The sequence below is a fragment of the Antedon bifida genome, chromosome 7 (assembly GCF_963402885.1).
Source record: "Antedon bifida chromosome 7, ecAntBifi1.1, whole genome shotgun sequence".
NCBI lineage: Eukaryota > Metazoa > Echinodermata > Crinoidea > Comatulida > Antedonidae > Antedon > Antedon bifida.
This window is the reverse complement of record NC_136232.1, coordinates 26,557,520-26,576,886: the sequence shown is the minus strand read 5'-3', so window position 1 is coordinate 26,576,886 and position 19,367 is coordinate 26,557,520. Positions and strand designations below refer to the sequence as shown.

Below are 19,367 nucleotides of genomic sequence, written 5' to 3'. Positions count from 1 at the left end.
GACTATCGGACTACAATTCTTATGTTACGAAAACCCTAAAAAATATTACTGTATTATCGGAATTGAGTTGAAACTATTAATCATTATGTTGCTGTCAAAATACTAGTGAATAATGCAAAAATGTTATGCCTACACTAACGTTTTATTGATAACATTTCAATACGTCACGAAGTCACAATGTCTTACCTTGATATACAACAGAACGTCGTCGAATTTTCTTGACTTCTTTACCTTGACTCCTAATGCGAAGTTTGATATCCTTCTTGCTTCCATGATTTTAAAAGATGTGAACAAAAACATGCCAAAATTCAGCAATAGACACACTGCAATGGGCAAAGCAAATGAGTAAAATAACTGCTGCTTGTCTTGTATCCAGCAAAAAGTATCACCTCCATATCTGAAATGTTTTGGAAACGTTATATGCAGGCTTACACATGAGAGTACAATGAGTAAAGGTAGTCCCCAGCCGTACATCGTATACATAACAAGAAGTTTTGTACTTCTTGATTGGTGGACACGATTGGTGTCGAACACAAACACTCTGGCTAGATCGAAAGCCAAGACGTTTGTCCAAGTAAAAATCGACAGCCAGAAATAATGCATTATCGCGGCAATGATTTCACAAAGTGTAGGTGTATCAGTGCTGTCAGCGAACGCTATGAATATAAATTGTGCAAAGAACAGTGCTGTTACCATGCACATTCGACAGATGCCGGGGAGATTCCGCAAGGATGAAAATATGCAAGAGTTTATGAAAGAAAGAAGTAAGCAAAACAGAGAGAACGACAATAGCACGTTGCTGATGTAAGACAAGATGACGTCAAACGTAGACGAGGGTGGAGCAGAACTTCGGCCAGATGGTTTTAAAATTGTACATGTGACCTGGCTAACATTTTCTCTTTCAGTTCTTCCATCGCTGCTTTTACTACTTGTTCCGTTTATTGACTTGGTTTGACAACTTTGAAGACAAATAAACTTATCATTTCCAGTTGTTGAAAAGACATTAGAAGATAAGGAATCGCTGTAAGGGTCTGATCCAGATGATTCGGAGAGCGATGAAGAGAAACTTTCACTGAAATAGTTATTCAAGTTTAGAAATACCTCGGTAGATTCTGTTCCTTCTTCACCAGCAGGAAGTGTAATGTACGTCCCATTTTCTTGCAACATGTCTCTAGTAAGCTTCACCATTGTACCGTTTTCACATTTGACGCACTGATGAAGTATTTCATCATAAAATGTGTTGTTTTGGCAGATCATCAACTGAGGAGGATATAATGCAATCGCACTGCCAGAAAACGCAAACAACTCGCTTAATGGTACAGTTGCCGGCATCAGAGGCTTCTCCCAAGGGTCGTACGATTCGTTTCTTGGACATGTCATATTCCAAAACGGATAAACCCAATTACACATAGCACAATGAGGATTCTTATAGATGATTCCATCTACTTTTAAAACGGCTGAGTAACCTTTGCAAGAAAACCTCAAATCATCACGTGTCTGTATTGGGCAATCACTGACAATATCTAGATCACATGACCGAATGTACGGAGGACTGCGCGCGTTGTTAGAAGTAAACTTAAGTCGGTCAAAAAGTTTGTTTTCAATCTCAAGTTCGTATAGCGAGAAATCCGACTGCATTAACAGTAATGATTCATCGTTGCAGATAGCACAGTGTTCATTTCTAAAAAACGTCTTTTTAGATGTTACATACACAGCTGGGTGAGTGCTGTTTGACTCGTAAACACATCGTTTCTCCAGTCGAGTTCCCTTCCACCAGGAATGACAACTCGATATCATCAAAACACCCTCTAATAACTCTGGCATATTCCATGTCTCTGGGTTCGATTCGCAGCTGTACAAGTTTCTTATATTAAGTTCATTAGAAATAAAATCCAACTCTTGGCTTAAAAGTTTGTTCAAAGATTCGTTTTTGTGATGAAAGTTGTTATTGCACCTCAAGTCAAAGTCTAAGCAACAATCTCCAAATTGCGTACAAAGATAGTCACAGTTACACTGATGTGTATCGTCTTGTCGTTTTCCACAATGGTTAGCGCAAGAATGGACTCCGCCATTTTGTCCGATGCAAAGCCCAACCTCTTCCTCACCATACGAGACTTGCACAACTATATGAAGAACAAATAAAATTCTGAGTATCATTACTAGACATTGTTTTACTAATTTTTAAAACTAACGAAAAATTGGTTTTTAGGCCTATGCCATGTTATTCATATTTTGAATAGATATTTATATTTTGTGTATGCCTACGTCTTAGCAAACGTACTTAATAAGAACACCTAATTCAAATTATTTATTTGCAACAAAGTAAACACTGTTGAATTTACAATATCAAAATAGCAATTAATAACTAATTAAAAATAAAAGTTTACATTACAAAATAAAAAAATATTTAAGTATCTTTAAAAAAATTTAAGATAACGTGAAATATAAGTTGATTATTATCTTGCCTTGCATTGAAAGAGGTAAAATAATTATGAGAAGAAAAATCGTATTAACTCATAAGTAATTTCTAATCATAACTAACATTAACGTAAAAGAAATAAGTTTATTATTATCTCACCTTGCATTGAAAGAGGTAACACAATCATCAGGAAGAAAAATGCAAGGAAACCCATTTCAGTATCGGTAAGAAATACAGCAGAATAAAACTTGTAGAATATAACAGTAGAGAGAGTGATTGTTAAACTCCAAGCATTTAAACTGGCATTAATCTTTTAAGAAATACTTTGAGGTACGTCGGAAAAATTTCTTGATAAATTCCAAATGTTTCATGTGAAAGAAAAATCAATATCTTACAGACGATATAACATCATCTAACGAACTGAACGCGTTCAACGAATTGTCAATGCTTTGTTTGAATCGACGACGTGTTCAAAAGAGAGAATATTTACAAAAGTATTTGGTTGTTTGAATTCAATTCTTATATAACTATTACCGATAGTGTCGGATTGTTCCATTTACAGAGAGGTATATTCGATAATTGATTTTTATGAAACATAAAATGTTGTTGTGCAGTCCATACAGTATAGCTAATGGATTTTATCTAAAAGCATGAAGTCGTTGGATTATTCCATTGATGGAGAGGTAGTCCTTCACTTATATTTCGTTCCATCTGAAGCATTAATTCTGTTTATCGATAGAAAATAAAATTGTTGGAAGTCGTTCGTTGGTAAATTATTTCATTTTCAATTCTAATGAACAAAATACAAATGTCAACATTTCCTAAAAACTCCAGAACATCCTCAAATTCATATAAATGACGTCACGGAAAAAAACTGTTGAGTGTCAGCAGACGATTGGACTGATTGGATTCTTGACACCAAAATGTGTAATCCAAATATCTCATCTCTACCATATAGCCTATTCAAATGAGTTATAAATATCAACAGAATTGGCATTTAGTATTAGATAAATGGTATTTATTTAATCTTTATAGTGTTCATATAGTATAACAATTGAGTGATGGATCAATGTTAGCTTGTGTAGGATCAATACTGCAGTAATTTTACAGTAATAACAATTGTTGGAGAACAGTCACTACTACTAATTAAGAATGTATATTGGATTATAATCAGATAGAAGAGATTAAGATTAAGAATCCAGCATCTAACGAGTCATAATGTTATGACGATTTCAGCATAATATTCCAACTATTCATCCTCTTTCTAAATATTAATATTCTGTTTAACTTTCGTATTGTGTTCACACATATCAGCAGCATTTCTGCATAACATTACAATCATGTGGTTCACGCATGAGTGCTATTTATTTACCTGCCTTACCCATTCTCTTCGAATGCTTTGGCCAATAAGCATGCACATCGTTTTCTCCCCTGAATCCGGTCTTTGGCCAATAATGCTGCACATCGTTGTCTCTGATGAACCCGGTCTTTTGCCAATAAGCATGCACATCGTTTTCTCCCCTGAACCCGGTCATTGACCAATAAGGCTGCACATCGTTTTCTCTGGTGAACCCGGTCTTTGGCAAATAAGCATGCACATCGTTTTCTCCCCTGAACCCGGTCATTGACCAACAAGGCTGCACATCGTTGTCTCTGGTGAACCCGGTCTTTGGCAAATAAGCATGCACATCGTTTTCTCCCCTGAACCCGGTCATTGACCAACAAGGCTGCACATCGTTTTCTCTGGTGAACCCGGTCTTTGGCAAATAAGCATGCACATCGTTTTCTCCCCTGAACCCGGTCATTGACCAACAAGGCTGCACATCGTTTTCTCCCCTGAACCCGGTCATTGACCAACAAGGCTGCACATCTTTTTCTCTGGTGAACCCAATCTTTGGCCAAGATTCTCATCCCAATGTCTTTCTTTCCTTTTCCACTGTTTGCTTAATTAACTTGTTGTAATAATCTAATTAAAACCAGAGAAGTGTCAACTTTTCCCTGATTAAAACCATAGTGAATGTACCTCCACAATCCCACATGCATCAACGTTGGTGCAAATTGATATTTTAGGTTGGTTGTGGAAGTTTTTTCTATGTTTAATTTCCCGGTGATTTTTTTTCTCTTTTTGTTTTGTATGTTCTGTATATGGATGTACTATCCAAAATAAAAGGAAATGAATGAATTGAAATATTATTTAATATTAAATTTATATTGTTGCACGTGAATAATTTTCAGTTATCAATCTCTTTGTATTTATTACCTACATCCGCATCATCGCCGTCTTTGTTATCGTCATTTTTATTTTTGGATTGTTATTTTAGATGTTATTATTATAATTTCATTGACCATGATTTCATAAGTGCTTACTCCTGATTATAGTAACATAAATCATATAGGAATGCATTCTAAGTTAGGTTTAATAATAATGTTAGGATATTTGTCGCTTTGAAGAGTTGGTTTTCATGATAGATTACAGTATTGAATTATTACTAGTCATCTGTTATCGAATAGGACAAATTAAATCCCTCATTTAGTTTTCTTTAAAACCGTTCCTCCCCACCCCACCCCCAACTCTCATTGTTAATGTATAACGCAAGAAGTTTCACAAAATGTTATTAATATTAGGGTCTCATAATTTATATCAATTTAAAATATTCACCCGGCGTTGAATAGTCGAAAGATATTCCATTTCATTCGCTTGTCCTGTGACGTCCACAGTGGCTATTAATTTTGCGTAGTGTATGTAATATAATGTGTTGGTAATGCTGTATAATCCTTGCTTGCGTTATTAACTGTATATATAATATTTAGATTATACGTTTGGGACTCAAGGCAATCATAGTAGCGCCTACGTCACTACTTAGGTTCATGGCAAAAACACTTTACCACAAAACTTACCTGTGATGTAATGTGATGAGGAAGCACAACAACATTATCAACAAATTACAATCTACCGTTCAAATTTAGGTACCAATAATCATAGTATACTAATATAAGTTTCAATTTAACTACCAGTACCACTATAAGTTCACATTTAAGTTCCAATATAAATATTATAAAGTTCCAATACAAGTAGGCAGGCTAATTTAAGTATCATATAAGTTCAAATTTAAGTACCGCAAAAAGATCCAATTTAAGTACCAATATAAAAATCAATATATAAATAGTATATACTCATATAAGTACTAGTACCACTTGTAACATTCACGTTCCAATATAAATATTACAAAAGTCTGGATAAGTAGCAATATAAGTTCCGGTTGGCCTAGCACCAAATTAAGTAGCAAAATAAGTTGCAATCGGTCTAGAGTGAGCGTTTCTAATTCAAAAACTGATAATTGCACTCTAGATTAATAATGGTCAATATAAAATGAATTTAAATTGAAAATTATATTTGTATTTCTACCAAACCTTTTCCTTCATTAAAGGGTGATTATAACCCAATTATTGGTAATCTTTTCACCTGGACCAGGTGTAATTAAAATTTACAGAGTAAGTTATTGACAGTCACCAAAGTAGGTCACATCACGAACTTGATTACATAAGTACGGAATTCAACATTGCATTTTGATAGATGAACTTAAAACAGAAGTTTCTAAAGTTTAAAATATATTAAAGCACAACTAGAATAATCCTCATATTTACAAATATTTTAGTATTGTCAAATGTCTATAAATATACCATACAATTGACCTGATGTTTTATACTACAATGACGTCATTGTATAATATTATAAAATCTAACCTATTCATTTCAGAACAAATTCCAAATGAAAACTATTGCACAGACGAATGCATTATAATTATATATTTCAAATTAAAGCCTATTTAAATATGACAACGTGATTGGTCAAAATCGCATCACATGACTATCCGAGGAGCATACCTAAACGTTATATTGCCCTACCGGGTAACAACATAATAGGAAGCAAACATTTATAATGTGTATAATGTCTATCAAGGTTATTTAGATATCAAAATGTAGAGTACCGTACACAGTATTTAATTATTATTCGCGGTACTAGACGTACCATTTATTTCGAATCAACAGAATATATATATATATATATATATATATATACAGTATTTCTTTTACAAGAATATTTCTATATGAAGTACGCACAGTCGTCGCAACGCAAACAGATAAACAATAGACTTCCCTGTGTACGTACGCGCGCGTACATTTTATCCGTTTTTGCACGCACGCGTCAAATTATTGTTGTTTTTATTGTTAATATATTCCAACATTTTGCAGATTTCCAATTTCTGATTTATCGACATAAAAATCCCGACATTAAAAATCATTTAAATAATTGTGTTGTGCATTATTTGCTCTTTTGCAATCTAAAATAAAATTCATTAATGATTAACGTGAGTGCATAACAATATTCGCTTTAATTATTCTAAAACTATTGGGAATTCAAATGAACTTGAAATATATATTGATTCAGATTATATCGGTCACCATTTTTTTTCGTCAGTGTTTTACAATCAATAGGGTATGAATGACGCAATCAAAATTCTTTCTAGGGATTACAACAATTTCATGTTTATTCAACAGAATATTAATCGAATTTGTATAATTGTCTGAGGTCATTCATTTTGTTCGTATAGGTCAACATTATGAATTACTTACATCTTACTCTTATTGTTAAACAGAGTCAAATTCAATTTATTATCAATTAATTTATTATATTTTAAATTCAATTATTTAAAAAATATTTTAGCCATATGATTTTTCACGAAAATTTTCGAAAAATGACCAAATTTCGACCCTTTTATTTTTTGACATAACTAGTTACTATAGCTCTATAAGATGATGATAACACAATATATGCGTATATATGACAATATTATGGCATAAAAATTGAATTTTAAAAAGTGGCAATTGTGGCCCTTTTTCGAAAAAATCCCTGTACTATAGTTCAGGGAAATTTTCGAAAAATGACCAAATTTCGACCCTTTTATTTTTTGACATAACTAGTTACTATAGCTCTATAAGATGATGATAACACAATATATGCGTATATATGACAATATTATGGCATAAAAAATGAATTTTAAAAAGTGGCAATTTTGGCCCTTTTTCGAAAAAATCCCTGTATTATATAGTTCAGGGAAATTTTCGAAAAATGACCAAATTTCGACCCTTTTATTTTTTGACATAACTAGTTACTATAGCTCTATAAGATGATGATAACACAATATATGCGCATATATGGCAATATTATGGCATAATAATTGAATTTTAAAAAGTGGCAATTTTGGCCCTTTTTCGAAAAAATCCCTGTACTATAGTTCAGGGAAATTTTCGAAAAATGACCAAATTTCGACCCTTTTATTTTTTGACATAACTAGTTACTATAGCTCTATAAGATGATGATAACACAATATATGCGTATATATGACAATATTATGGCATAAAAAATGAATTTTAAAAAGTGGCAATTTTGGCCCTTTTTCGAAAAAATCCCTGTATTATATAGTTCAGGGAAATTTTCGAAAAATGACCAAATTTCGACCCTTTTATTTTTTGACATAACTAGTTACTATAGCTCTATAAGATGATGATAACACAATATATGCGCATATATGGCAATATTATGGCATAATAATTGAATTTTAAAAAGTGGCAATTTTGGCCCTTTTTCGAAAAAATCCCTGTACTATAGTTCAGGGAAATTTTCGAAAAATGACCAAATTTCGACCCTTTTATTTTTTGACAAAACTAGTTACTATAGCTCTATAAGATGATGGTAACACAATATATGCGCATATATGGCAATATTATGGCATAAAAATTGAATTTTAAAAAGTGGCAATTTTGGCCCTTTTTCGAAAAAATCCCTGTACTATAACAGTTCAGGGAAATTTTCGAAAAATGACTAAAATTCGACCCTTTTATTTTTTTGACATAACTAGGTACTATAGCTCTATAAGATGATGATAACACAATATATACGCATATATGACAATATTATGGCATAAAAAATGAATTTTAAAAAGTGGCAATTTTGGCCCTTTTTCGAAAAAATCCCTGTACTATAGTTCAGGGAAATTGTCGAAAAATGACTAAAATTCGACCCTTTTATTTTTTGACATAACTAGTTACTATAGCCCTATAAGATGATGATAACACAATATATGCGCATATATGGCAATATTATGGCATAAAAATTGAATTTTAAAAAGTGGCAATTTTGGTCGTTTTTCGAAAAAAATCCCTGTACTATAGTTTAGGGAAATTTTCGAAAAATGACTAAAATTCGACCCTTTTATTTCTTGACATAACTAGTTACTATAGCTCTATAAGATGATGATAACACAATATATACGCATATATGACAATATTATGGCATAAAAAATGAATTTTAAAAAGTGGCAATTTTGGCCCTTTTTCGAAAAAATCCCTGTACTATAGTTCAGGGAAATTGTCGAAAAATGACTAAAATTCGACCCTTTTATTTTTTGACATAACTAGTTACTATAGCCCTATAAGATGATGATAACACAATATATGCGCATATATGGCAATATTATGGCATAAAAATTGAATTTTAAAAAGTGGCAATTTTGGTCGTTTTTCGAAAAAAATCCCTGTACTATAGTTTAGGGAAATTTTCGAAAAATGACTAAAATTCGACCCTTTTATTTCTTGACATAACTAGTTACTATAGCTCTATAAGATGATGATAACACAATATATGCGCATATATGGCAATATTATGGCATACAAATTGAATTTTAAAAAGTGGCAATTTTGGTCGTTTTTCGAAAAAATCCCTGTACTATAGTTCAGGGAAATTTTCGAAAAATGACTAAAATTCGACCCTTTTATTTCTTGACATAACTAGTTACTATAGCTCTATAAGATGATGATAACACAATATATGCGCATATATGGCAATATTATGGCATAAAAATTGAATTTTTAAAAAGTGGCAATTTTGGCCATTTTTCGGAAAAAAAAAAACCTGTAGATAGTTCAGGGAAATTTTCGAAAAATGACTAAAATTCGACCCTTTTATTTTTTGACATAACTAGTTACTATAGCTCTATAAGATGATGATAACACAATATATGCGCATATATGGCAATATTATGGCATAAAAATTGAATTTTAAAAAGTGGCAATTTTGGTCCTTTTTCGAAAAAATCCCTGAACTACAGTTCAGGGAAATTTTCGAAAAATGACCAAAATTCGACCCTTTTATTTTTTGACATAACTAGTTACTATAGCTCTATAAGATGATGATAACACAATATATGCGCATATATGACAATATTTTGGCCTAAAAATTGAATTTTAAAAAGTGGCAATTTTGGCCCTTTTTCGAAAAAATCCTTGTACTATAATAGTTCAGGGAAATTTTCGAAAAATGACTAAAATTCGACCCTTTTATTTTTTTGACATAACTAGGTACTATAGCTCTATAAGATGATGATAACACAATATATACGCATATATGACAATATTATGGCATAAAAAATGAATTTTAAAAAGTGGCAATTTTGGCCCTTTTTCGAAAAAATCCCTGTACTATAGTTCAGGGAAATTGTCGAAAAATGACTAAAATTCGACCCTTTTATTTTTTGACATAACTAGTTACTATAGCCCTATAAGATGATGATAACACAATATATGCGCATATATGGCAATATTATGGCATAAAAATTGAATTTTTAAAAAGTGGCAATTTTGGCCATTTTTCGAAAAAAAAACCTGTAGATAGTTCAGGGAAATTTTCGAAAAATGACCAAAATTCGACCCTTTTATTTTTTGACATAACTAGTTACTATAGCTCTATAAGATGATGATAACACAATATATGCGGATATATGGCAATATTATGGCATAAAAATTGAATTTTTAAAAAGTGGCAATTTTTCGAAAAAAAAACCTGTACATATTTCAGGGAAATTTTCGAAAAATGACCAAAATTCGACCCTTTTATTTTTTGACATAACTAGTTACTATAGCTCTATAAGATGATGATAACACAATATATGCGCATATATGGCAATATTTTGGCATAAAAATTGAATTTTAAAAAGTGGCAATTTTGGCCCTTTTTCGAAAAAATAACAGTACTATAAGTTCAGGGAAATTTTCGAAAAATGGCCAAATTTCGACCCTTTTATTTTTTGACAAAAGTAGTTACTATAGCTCTATAAGATGATGGTAACACAATATATGCGCATATATGACAATATTATGGCATAAAAAATGAATTTTAAAAAGTGGCAATTTTGGCCATTTTTCGAAAAAATCCCTGTACTATATAGTTCAGGGACATTTTTGAAAAATGACAAAATTTCGACCTTTTTTATTTTTTGACAAAAATTTTTACTATAGCTCTATAAGATGATGGTAACACAATATATGCGCATATATGGCAATATTATGGCATAAAAATTGAATTTTAAAAAGTGGCAATTTTGGCCCATTTTCGACCCATTTATTTTTTGACATAACTAGTTACTAAATACTATGGCTCTATAAGATGATTATAACAATATATACAATATATACATATTATTTGTTTGTGTGAGTGTATTATTCTGTTATAAAAAAGGGAGAAAGAATAAAACCTCAACAGCACCAATATTAAGGTTGATATAGAAGTATACAATGAATTGAATACCACACACAATGTATATACTGTCTTTTATTTTCCCTGCCAAACCAAATAAAACACAAAAAGTATAACGCAAATCAAATTAACATTATCAAACAATCTAAAATGTGGTGCCGTATCTTGTATTACACTAATAATTGTAAGTTATAGTAAAAACGAATGAATATAAAAAATGATATACTATTGCGAACAATTAATATTCAAAATTAATTGAATAAATTATTTTGGATGATCAATTAAATTAATGGTAAGGGTCTATTAGCGTCAAATTGCACGTACAGAATCAGCGCTGATTGCACGTACGTACGTACAGCATTTAGCGCAGATTGCGCGTAAAGCATTATAGAAAAGGGGGAGGTGGCGGGAGAGTGTGTGGAATTCCTCTGGATCTTGATCTGTGCTGTGTAAGTATATCTCGTGGTAGGCTTGTTAAGTACACGAAAGCACCTAAATAAACGAGTAAAACTACATGCAGCTTCCTATCAATTATAGTTAGGTACTAATATTAGCATTATTATACTTAATATTAAATGTAATATTATTTTAAACCATTTCAATAATACATAAACATAATTTATATCTATAAATGATTTGAATAGATGCGTTAACAAAATTTATAGTAGAATTTAAATTGAATAATCCCAGGCTTAAGTCAAAACACATTTACGGCTTTGCCTATAAATCACACTCAAAGTCTACAACTGAACAATAATTATAAAAAAACTAAATAAACGAAACGTTTAAATGAAAAAAAAATCATGTAACCAAATAAAGGTTTATGACAAATAAATTAAGGTTATCAATATTATCAAAAGGAAGTAAAACAGTTTTAACTGTTTCAAATATTTTCTTTCACTTCCTGCAAATAAATTACATAAAACATTTATTCTAATTCATTTGAAAGTAGTTCATATATTGCACCATTTTGGAATCTAAATCACACATAGTAAAGCACAAGTTATAATATTAGGAATGTTAAAAATAATTAAAAATTAATTCCAGTAGTAAGTCAACTTAATAAGTACACCAGAACAAACAAAAGACAATAATTATACAAGTAGCCTCTTTTCTTTTTTCTCATTTCAAATTTGATAAATAAGTTATACTAGAAGTTAAAGATAACAGATAGATACCGAATAAATATAAGAAGCAAATGTTATTAATATTACATTACAGTATAATAAATTATATTATTAGAAAATATTTTTATACAGTAATAACATTATTTGAATCAAATGGTAGGAGAATCATTTTGAAATGATTCCTTAGGAAGAAACTTCAAGGTATACATTTAATTGTATTCATTTCTCTACTTTATTACTACAAACTAATAACAGTAAATTATTAAATAATTGGAAATATTTCTTAGCATTTTACTTGAAATTTTAATGGAATGATTATTTTGTTACAAAACATAAAAGAAATGACGGCGATAATAAACAATTAAATATTAATGTACTTTATAAATGTTTTACTTCCACAATGTAATGGAATAATTTCTTTAATCAAAGTAATAAAAAAGTTAATAAATATTGCTTGTAATAAAATTCAAATAAAAAAAAAAAAATATTGATATAATAAAACAAAGCTGCAAACATGTTAAAAAAGAATTATGAAAATGAAATATTTTCTTGATTAGATGACACCATAGAGGTGTGCGATTCGTTCCATGAATTCCATGACGGCGTGACGTACAGTTTCGTTCTTTACCTGACATACTAACTGATTAACACACGGGAAGACTATTGGCAAGATACTCTGGAACTGGAGATCTGGTAGAAGCTGAAGCAGTTGCAGTAAAGACAGGATCATGTCAGACCAAGACTTCAACAACGCATCGTGATCCTTCATTATCGACGACTTCTGCTCTAGTTTGATCTTCTCCTGTTTACGTCGATCATCCGTTGACATGTGTTCATTCTTTGGTTTTGACGGCTGCTGAGTGTATTTCCATTCTTTGTACGTCGATCTTTTAACGAATACGGATCGCGAATGATGAGTCTTTCTCTTTTTGTATTCCTGCATCAAACTCTTGATTGTCTTGGTCGTGGCCAACGTGTATATCTTACTATCTTTTGGTGATGAAGGTTCTTCATACATCTCTCCTTGTTCTGGAGTCGACTCGTCTAACTCGTTGTGTTTAATCTTTGGAGTCCACTGCGATGCAAACAATCTCTTTGGTTCGCCATCATGGTAATGAAAATAAGGATCTCGTCCGACTGTCGACTGTTCTGGAGATTTAGGTGCAACGAGGAAGAAGAGAGGCACTTCTTCCTCCTTCTTGTTTGAGGTATCTGAATCTTTTTCTGTGTGGAATTGTAAATATGAAGCAATAATATCGTTACAAATGCCATACAACCTTTTTACAACCCACTCATAGTTTGTGTTGTCTTCATTAGGATAGAAGCTCAGGTCACAGTTCAGATGTAAGCTTTCAATGCTACTCTTTATACTTGGGCACAGCTGGATGGAAGATGATTGTTCACTAGAGGTAGAAGTTGTACTTCTTGTACGAGGTCTTGGTGATGATTTTACTTCAGCATTTGCCTCTTTGACATCTTCTGGTTGATGGTCAGCATCACTAGAAGAAACCACATCTTCGTCTCCATGCAGAGGAAGGTCTGGTTTGGAACGATGAGAAAGTTTGTTCACGATGCCTTTCACAAGTTCCACATTCAGGTTGTCTTTTTTGGCATGGTGACAGAGTTCAAGAAGTGTGTGACTGTAGAATGTGAAGCTCATACAAGCTTGGTAATACATATTGACGGCAACATCCAGTTTGGCAACTTTCTGTAGAAGGAATTTCATCCCAGGACGGATGTTAAACTCGCAAGCCGTTTGGTACGAGTCGACAAAGCATTCCAACAACAGAGATAAGTTCTTAGGAGAAAGATACGGTAGAAGTCCTGGTAAAGAACTCTCACCAGTGCTGACGTTGCTAGATCCATTAACAGAATCATGTAAACCCAATGTAGATGACATACTGCCTTTGGCAATGGCTTGCACCTCATTTTCTGTCTGGCTCTCTGCTCCATATAACAAGATTGTACCAAGTGTTTGGATCAGCAACTGGTGTGCCAGAAGGCCAAGGACAATATTTCGATAGTGAACTCTAAATAAAAACCAAAATCATTAATGTTCTCAATGTAAATCATAGGATAAAGCTGACTCTAAAAATGTTAATGTTGGGGAATAACCAACTTAACCTTTTGCAGCCTAGTAACTGAGTTAAGTTTTTTAGAGGTTGTTTCTCAGTGTATATTATTTTTTCTTCTATGGTAAAAATGATCTGGGTTTAAATGAGAAATTTAAATATTACAGCATGCACATAATATAATATATGGAGATTGTCAAATGGAACGAGAAATGAGTCATATGACCTTTTGTTCTAATAAATGTTTTGAAGGTCAAATTCATGGTTTATGATTTAGGTTTATTTTGGTAGCTCAAATAACATTTGAAAATGTACAGTTTGAATACATATACTGTAATAAAAGCAAATGCTTGTTTGAATATTAGGAAATAATCCAGAATTGACAGAGCACACAGTTGCAAAGTTAATTTTGAAAAACATTTTCAGTACTTTTAAAAAATAAATAAAGTTACTTACATACTACAAATACAGTATAACAAGGAAGGGGAAAAATAGCTTTAATGAAAGAATAGTGTTATCCAAAAGCTTTGATATTTCTTTTTGGCTTTTTCACTTTTTATTAGCCTTTTGGGCTTATTGTTAATTATACCATTGAGATCCAGCCATTGATACCCACAGCATTGTCGTTTTTTTCAGTAATTTGTCTTTGGATTATAGTTAATTATAGTATAATAATAATGGTTTAAATATGTATATAGAACACAATCGCCAGTGAATTTATTCAATAATCAATTAAAGATACTCATGTAAAACAACCAAAGATGAATTCTTACCTTGTATGGATAAGGTCCAGTTTCATTGTCGTGTCAACCTCCGGAGGATACAAGATAAAGATGAACGACCGACTTGATTCCTCGTTTACGTCAAAGTTTGGACTTCGTTGACATTCAAGGAGAAATACCTGGAATAATACATTAAATATAAACATATAGTAAAATTAATTGCAATAGATACTAAGTATAATATTTTCGTTTGAGCACATTAAGTATGTACCTACAAGTAATTAATAAAGATTACCATTACAAAGTGATTATATGATTTTTATTCAGGGTTTTGGTATTAAAATGGTAAAATTGTAACTACTACCCTCTGGAAAAAACACACTAGGATAATAAAATTCCAAAAAACCATCTCATTTGATAATATTTTCATATATTAAGTCCAGCACAATGACCAATGACATGGATTGTTAAACACTTTTAACTCTGGCAGAGGGAACTTGTACAAAAACTACCTTAAGATTCTTATTAGTTGTCAATCCTTTCAAGAACATAAATTCCTGTTAAATCGTACTGACAACTTTCCAAGTTTTTAAAATGTGACTGACCGATGAATTCCAATTTCTCAAATTCAGATTACTAAAATACTAAATGTCTTTTTTTCTATCAATAAATCTATCTACATCAAGTTTTTATTTGATAGTGGACAGAAGCTGTTGATTTAGCACACATATGTTATTTTAGTCACAAAAAAATTTTCTAATCTAAGTAAATTTAAACATACAAATGAATTGGAAAAAGTTGTAAATTCAGAATTTGAAAACCTTAACACGATTTTCTGTATCATGATCTTTTAACGGGACAGGTAGGATTAGGACAGAATTAGCATCTTCATGTTACAACTCCTAACCTATATTTCTCAGTCATTCCCAAAAGCAATAGGTCAATGGAGGTCAATAAACCAATAGAATCTTAACATCAAGTATTATTAAAATTAGAAAATGATTATAATTATTAGATAACAAACCATATTTTATTATATAAATCAAAATTATTGAGAAAACACAAATATACTGTGGATTAGGTATTATTACAATTAGAAAATTATTATATAATTGTAAGACAACACTAACAAATCATAATTTATTATATAAATCTAAATTATTCAGAAAACACAAATACACTGTGGATACCAGTAGCTGGGAAATATAACAACAGAAACAGTAGACAGATCTTTGAGGCAAAATAAATATATATAGACATCATAGTTATTTTTATTATATTTTATTTTTTTAAATAAAAAACCAACAGCAGAAACAAATCCACCACTTACAGCATGAAACAGAAACAGAAAACAAATTACAACAACTCAGAAACTACGACGAAACAGATTAAGGAATTAAAAATGTCAATATGGGGATGGGCCTGGACAAAACTTTTATAAGATAAATTTAATCTACTAATGTAACCATATTTAAATACCGTACATTGACTCGGAACACAGATAAGAGTGTATAGAATTACCTGTTGAGCTAAGTGTTGCAGCCTAAAATAGTCCATTGGTTTAATATCACGCCTGGCTGCTACTTTAACTTGTCCAACATCACCCATGAAATCATCCGAGCCTGGATGGAAGCACGCCATCAAGCGCTTTAGACTATGTAGACTCGTCTCTACCGCTTGCTGCATTCCCTTACAGGCAAACGTCCACATTTCGTGGGTCAAAATAGGACCGGCACTTAACAACATGTGCCTGCAATTAAAATAATAATTTAGTAACTCAATAAATACCACATGCAGATGTTAAATGGTGATTTGTATTTGTTTTTAAAAAAAGTTCAATTAATTAGTTTTAATACAATTTGAATACTTTGGTTGGTATGGTGTATTACCTCTGTCTACACTATCAATCACAATTTATGTGACGAAAAATTGTGATGTACCCATATGGACACGATGATGTCATATCACTACCATATTTGGGCTTTTTTTGTCAAACTAGTTTGATAGTGAAGGCAGAGCTTTAGAAAAGTAAACCATATGCTTAGAAATCATACATGCTATGGTTAAAAAATGTCCACATAGCAAACCATGGGTTTAAAAAAAAACACTACAAATTTATTTTTATTCAACAGTAACCTTGAGGTTCATTAATAAATAAAAAAACATGTGTTCCAGCGATTTTGGAATTCAATATTTGTGCACTTTCAAACCTTTTCCACTATGTTAATCACATAATAGTAAATGTGTTTAATTCTCCTGATAATAAACATATTTAATGGGTTGTCACGCTCTTAAACTGTATTCTATTTATGGACAAGTTTATTGGGATGTGTTACCTGATACATGAACAGCCAAGCCTTGACACTGCCTCTGTGGTTTGTCCAATACACTCCACCAGCAGATCTACAAGCTGCTTTATCATCAGGTAGACTCCATCCAAACAGCTGTTATTCTTAACAAAATACGAAATCAAATCAACTATCAAATCAGTCGTCAAACCACAAGCATGTTTGAAGTTTGCGATGCTGGTGTCCCAAAACGAGGGCGCCTGTCGTCCACGTCGTACCCACGATTGTAGCATTGGTAGGAGTAAATGGGAGATTGAGTAAACTGCAAATTGTGGACCTGAAATGAAATGAAAACAAACATAATTTAGTACACCTCAGAAATATTAACTAAACTTTGTATATTATAATATAGATCGTTTACTATGATTATTATGGCTTTTATTTTCATACTCTTTGGCAAAAAAAATTGAATTGCGAGTTGATTACGAAAATATAAACATTAATATAAAATTTCACGGAGAAAAACATTGATATATAAAATTTAACAATTTTATTATACAGACTAAAAAACATTATCAAGTCAAGTATCATTTATTGTCATTTGTTTAAGAAAAAACATAGAAATTCTGTTTGCTCTGTTGGCGGAGCACAATATATTATACATAATAGCCCCTGGAAAGAAACTATTATTATTATAATGCAAAACCACAAACGATCTCATTAAGATATAAACAACCAATTATTTAAAATTCATTATAATTCATATTAAAATATTTTTCTTCCACCTCTCAATGTCATAGAGCTATCATTTATAATATAATTTTTGATTTGAGAAATAAATGACATTGACTTATAATTTATACTGAGACCATGTTGAAGGCTTTTGAACATTAAATCACAGCAGAAAATCCACGCATTGTGTGTTTGTTTTTTCAAATATCTTGGAAAGATATATTTCAATAAGCTATAATTCTTGTACAAAATGACAGCAAACATTAACCTGATACTACACACCTGAAAAACAAGTTAATTTGTAAAATCGCCAGCTTGCTTGTAAAACTCATTGACATGTGACGGATTAACTAACACTTACAAAATACATTTATAAATATTTCAAATGTGATCTCCCAGCAACATTTACTTCAGCTTTTTTTTTTAAATGTCTAAAGTGACATTGCACTCAGACATATTGACATATTGTTTTCTGTGATCATCTTTGATGAAAAACTGATATTGAAATATGTTTATGTTTGTTAAAAACTTAGAGTAATGTTATAAAACATACTGTTATTGCCAAACAATGTTTAATATTAATTAATTAGTGTATAACTATAATGTTATTAATGAATGTTATCGTCTCTGACACAGTGTAAGCATACATTTTCTATTCAATCAGTAAAAGGAACAATCTGTACAAATGTTAATTTTTATTCATGTATACACTTTTTGAAAAAATAAAAAACTTATTTTTTGATGAATAGGCTTTGAAACCAAAAGACAACTATTAAAATAAAATACAACTCAAATCTAACCGTAGACTATAATTATGGGGGGTGGGGGAAATCTTAATCTCTTTAACAGATTTGTAATGTTTAATTCACACACAAATATCCCAACATATTGAACACAATCATTTTAATTATGTACATTAATGTTAAACCTTAAGCTATTATTATAGTCAATTTTAATTTGTACATGATATTAAACCTCAATGACAGAACTAACGTCACAAAGTGTCAAAATGACAGAAGAGAGGAGAATGATGATATTATATGCAAGTTATCATCAATTTAAATTTATTCTGAAGTGACAAAATGACAGAAGAGAGGTGAAATGGTGATAAATGCCTATGGATATCATAAGACAATTTAAATCCATTATTTATTCTGAAGAATTAGCTTTTTATATAAACTAAACTTTTCATGAACTTTTTTTTGTAAAAAAAAATGTTTTCATGGAGACACTATGTTTTTAAATTTTTTTTTATTTATTCACTTTGACAAAAAATTGGATTGAAAAAAAAAATGTTGTTTATGTAATTAAAAAAATAGTAAAATTGTCTGTCCGAAAATTCATCATTCATATTTTATTTTTAGAAGGGAAATTATTTTTTTCTATAGAAGTGATTAACTTTTTAGAAACTGCA

The 19,367-nt window shown here is 31.2% G+C and overlaps 2 protein-coding genes across 4 annotated transcripts in view; both read right to left on the bottom strand.

The window, feature by feature from the left end:
• LOC144847417 (uncharacterized) overlaps positions 1–2,698 on the bottom strand; it is a 167,219-nt gene extending 164,521 nt beyond the window's left edge. For both annotated transcript variants that reach the window (XR_013613738.1, XM_078703769.1), the window contains exons 1-2: positions 2,579–2,698; positions 187–2,123 (exon numbers count right to left, since the gene is read on the bottom strand). Coding sequence is in view for 1 of the 2 variants with exons in the window: in XM_078703769.1 (XP_078559895.1) it covers positions 187–2,123; positions 2,579–2,633 (1,992 nt within the window). In the remaining variant the exon portion in view is untranslated. The remainder of the gene's footprint in view (positions 1–186; positions 2,124–2,578) is intronic.
• Positions 2,699–11,090: 8,392 nt separating this feature from the next.
• LOC144847406 (brefeldin A-inhibited guanine nucleotide-exchange protein 3-like) overlaps positions 11,091–19,367 on the bottom strand; it is a 29,691-nt gene continuing 21,414 nt past the window's right edge. For both annotated transcript variants that reach the window (XM_078703745.1, XM_078703746.1), the window contains 4 exons: positions 17,270–17,558; positions 16,455–16,683; positions 14,985–15,112; positions 11,091–14,169 (listed from right to left, as the gene is read on the bottom strand). In XM_078703745.1, coding sequence (XP_078559871.1) covers positions 12,693–14,169; positions 14,985–15,112; positions 16,455–16,683; positions 17,270–17,558 — 2,123 coding nt within the window. In that variant the 3' untranslated portion in view covers positions 11,091–12,692. The remainder of the gene's footprint in view (positions 14,170–14,984; positions 15,113–16,454; positions 16,684–17,269; positions 17,559–19,367) is intronic.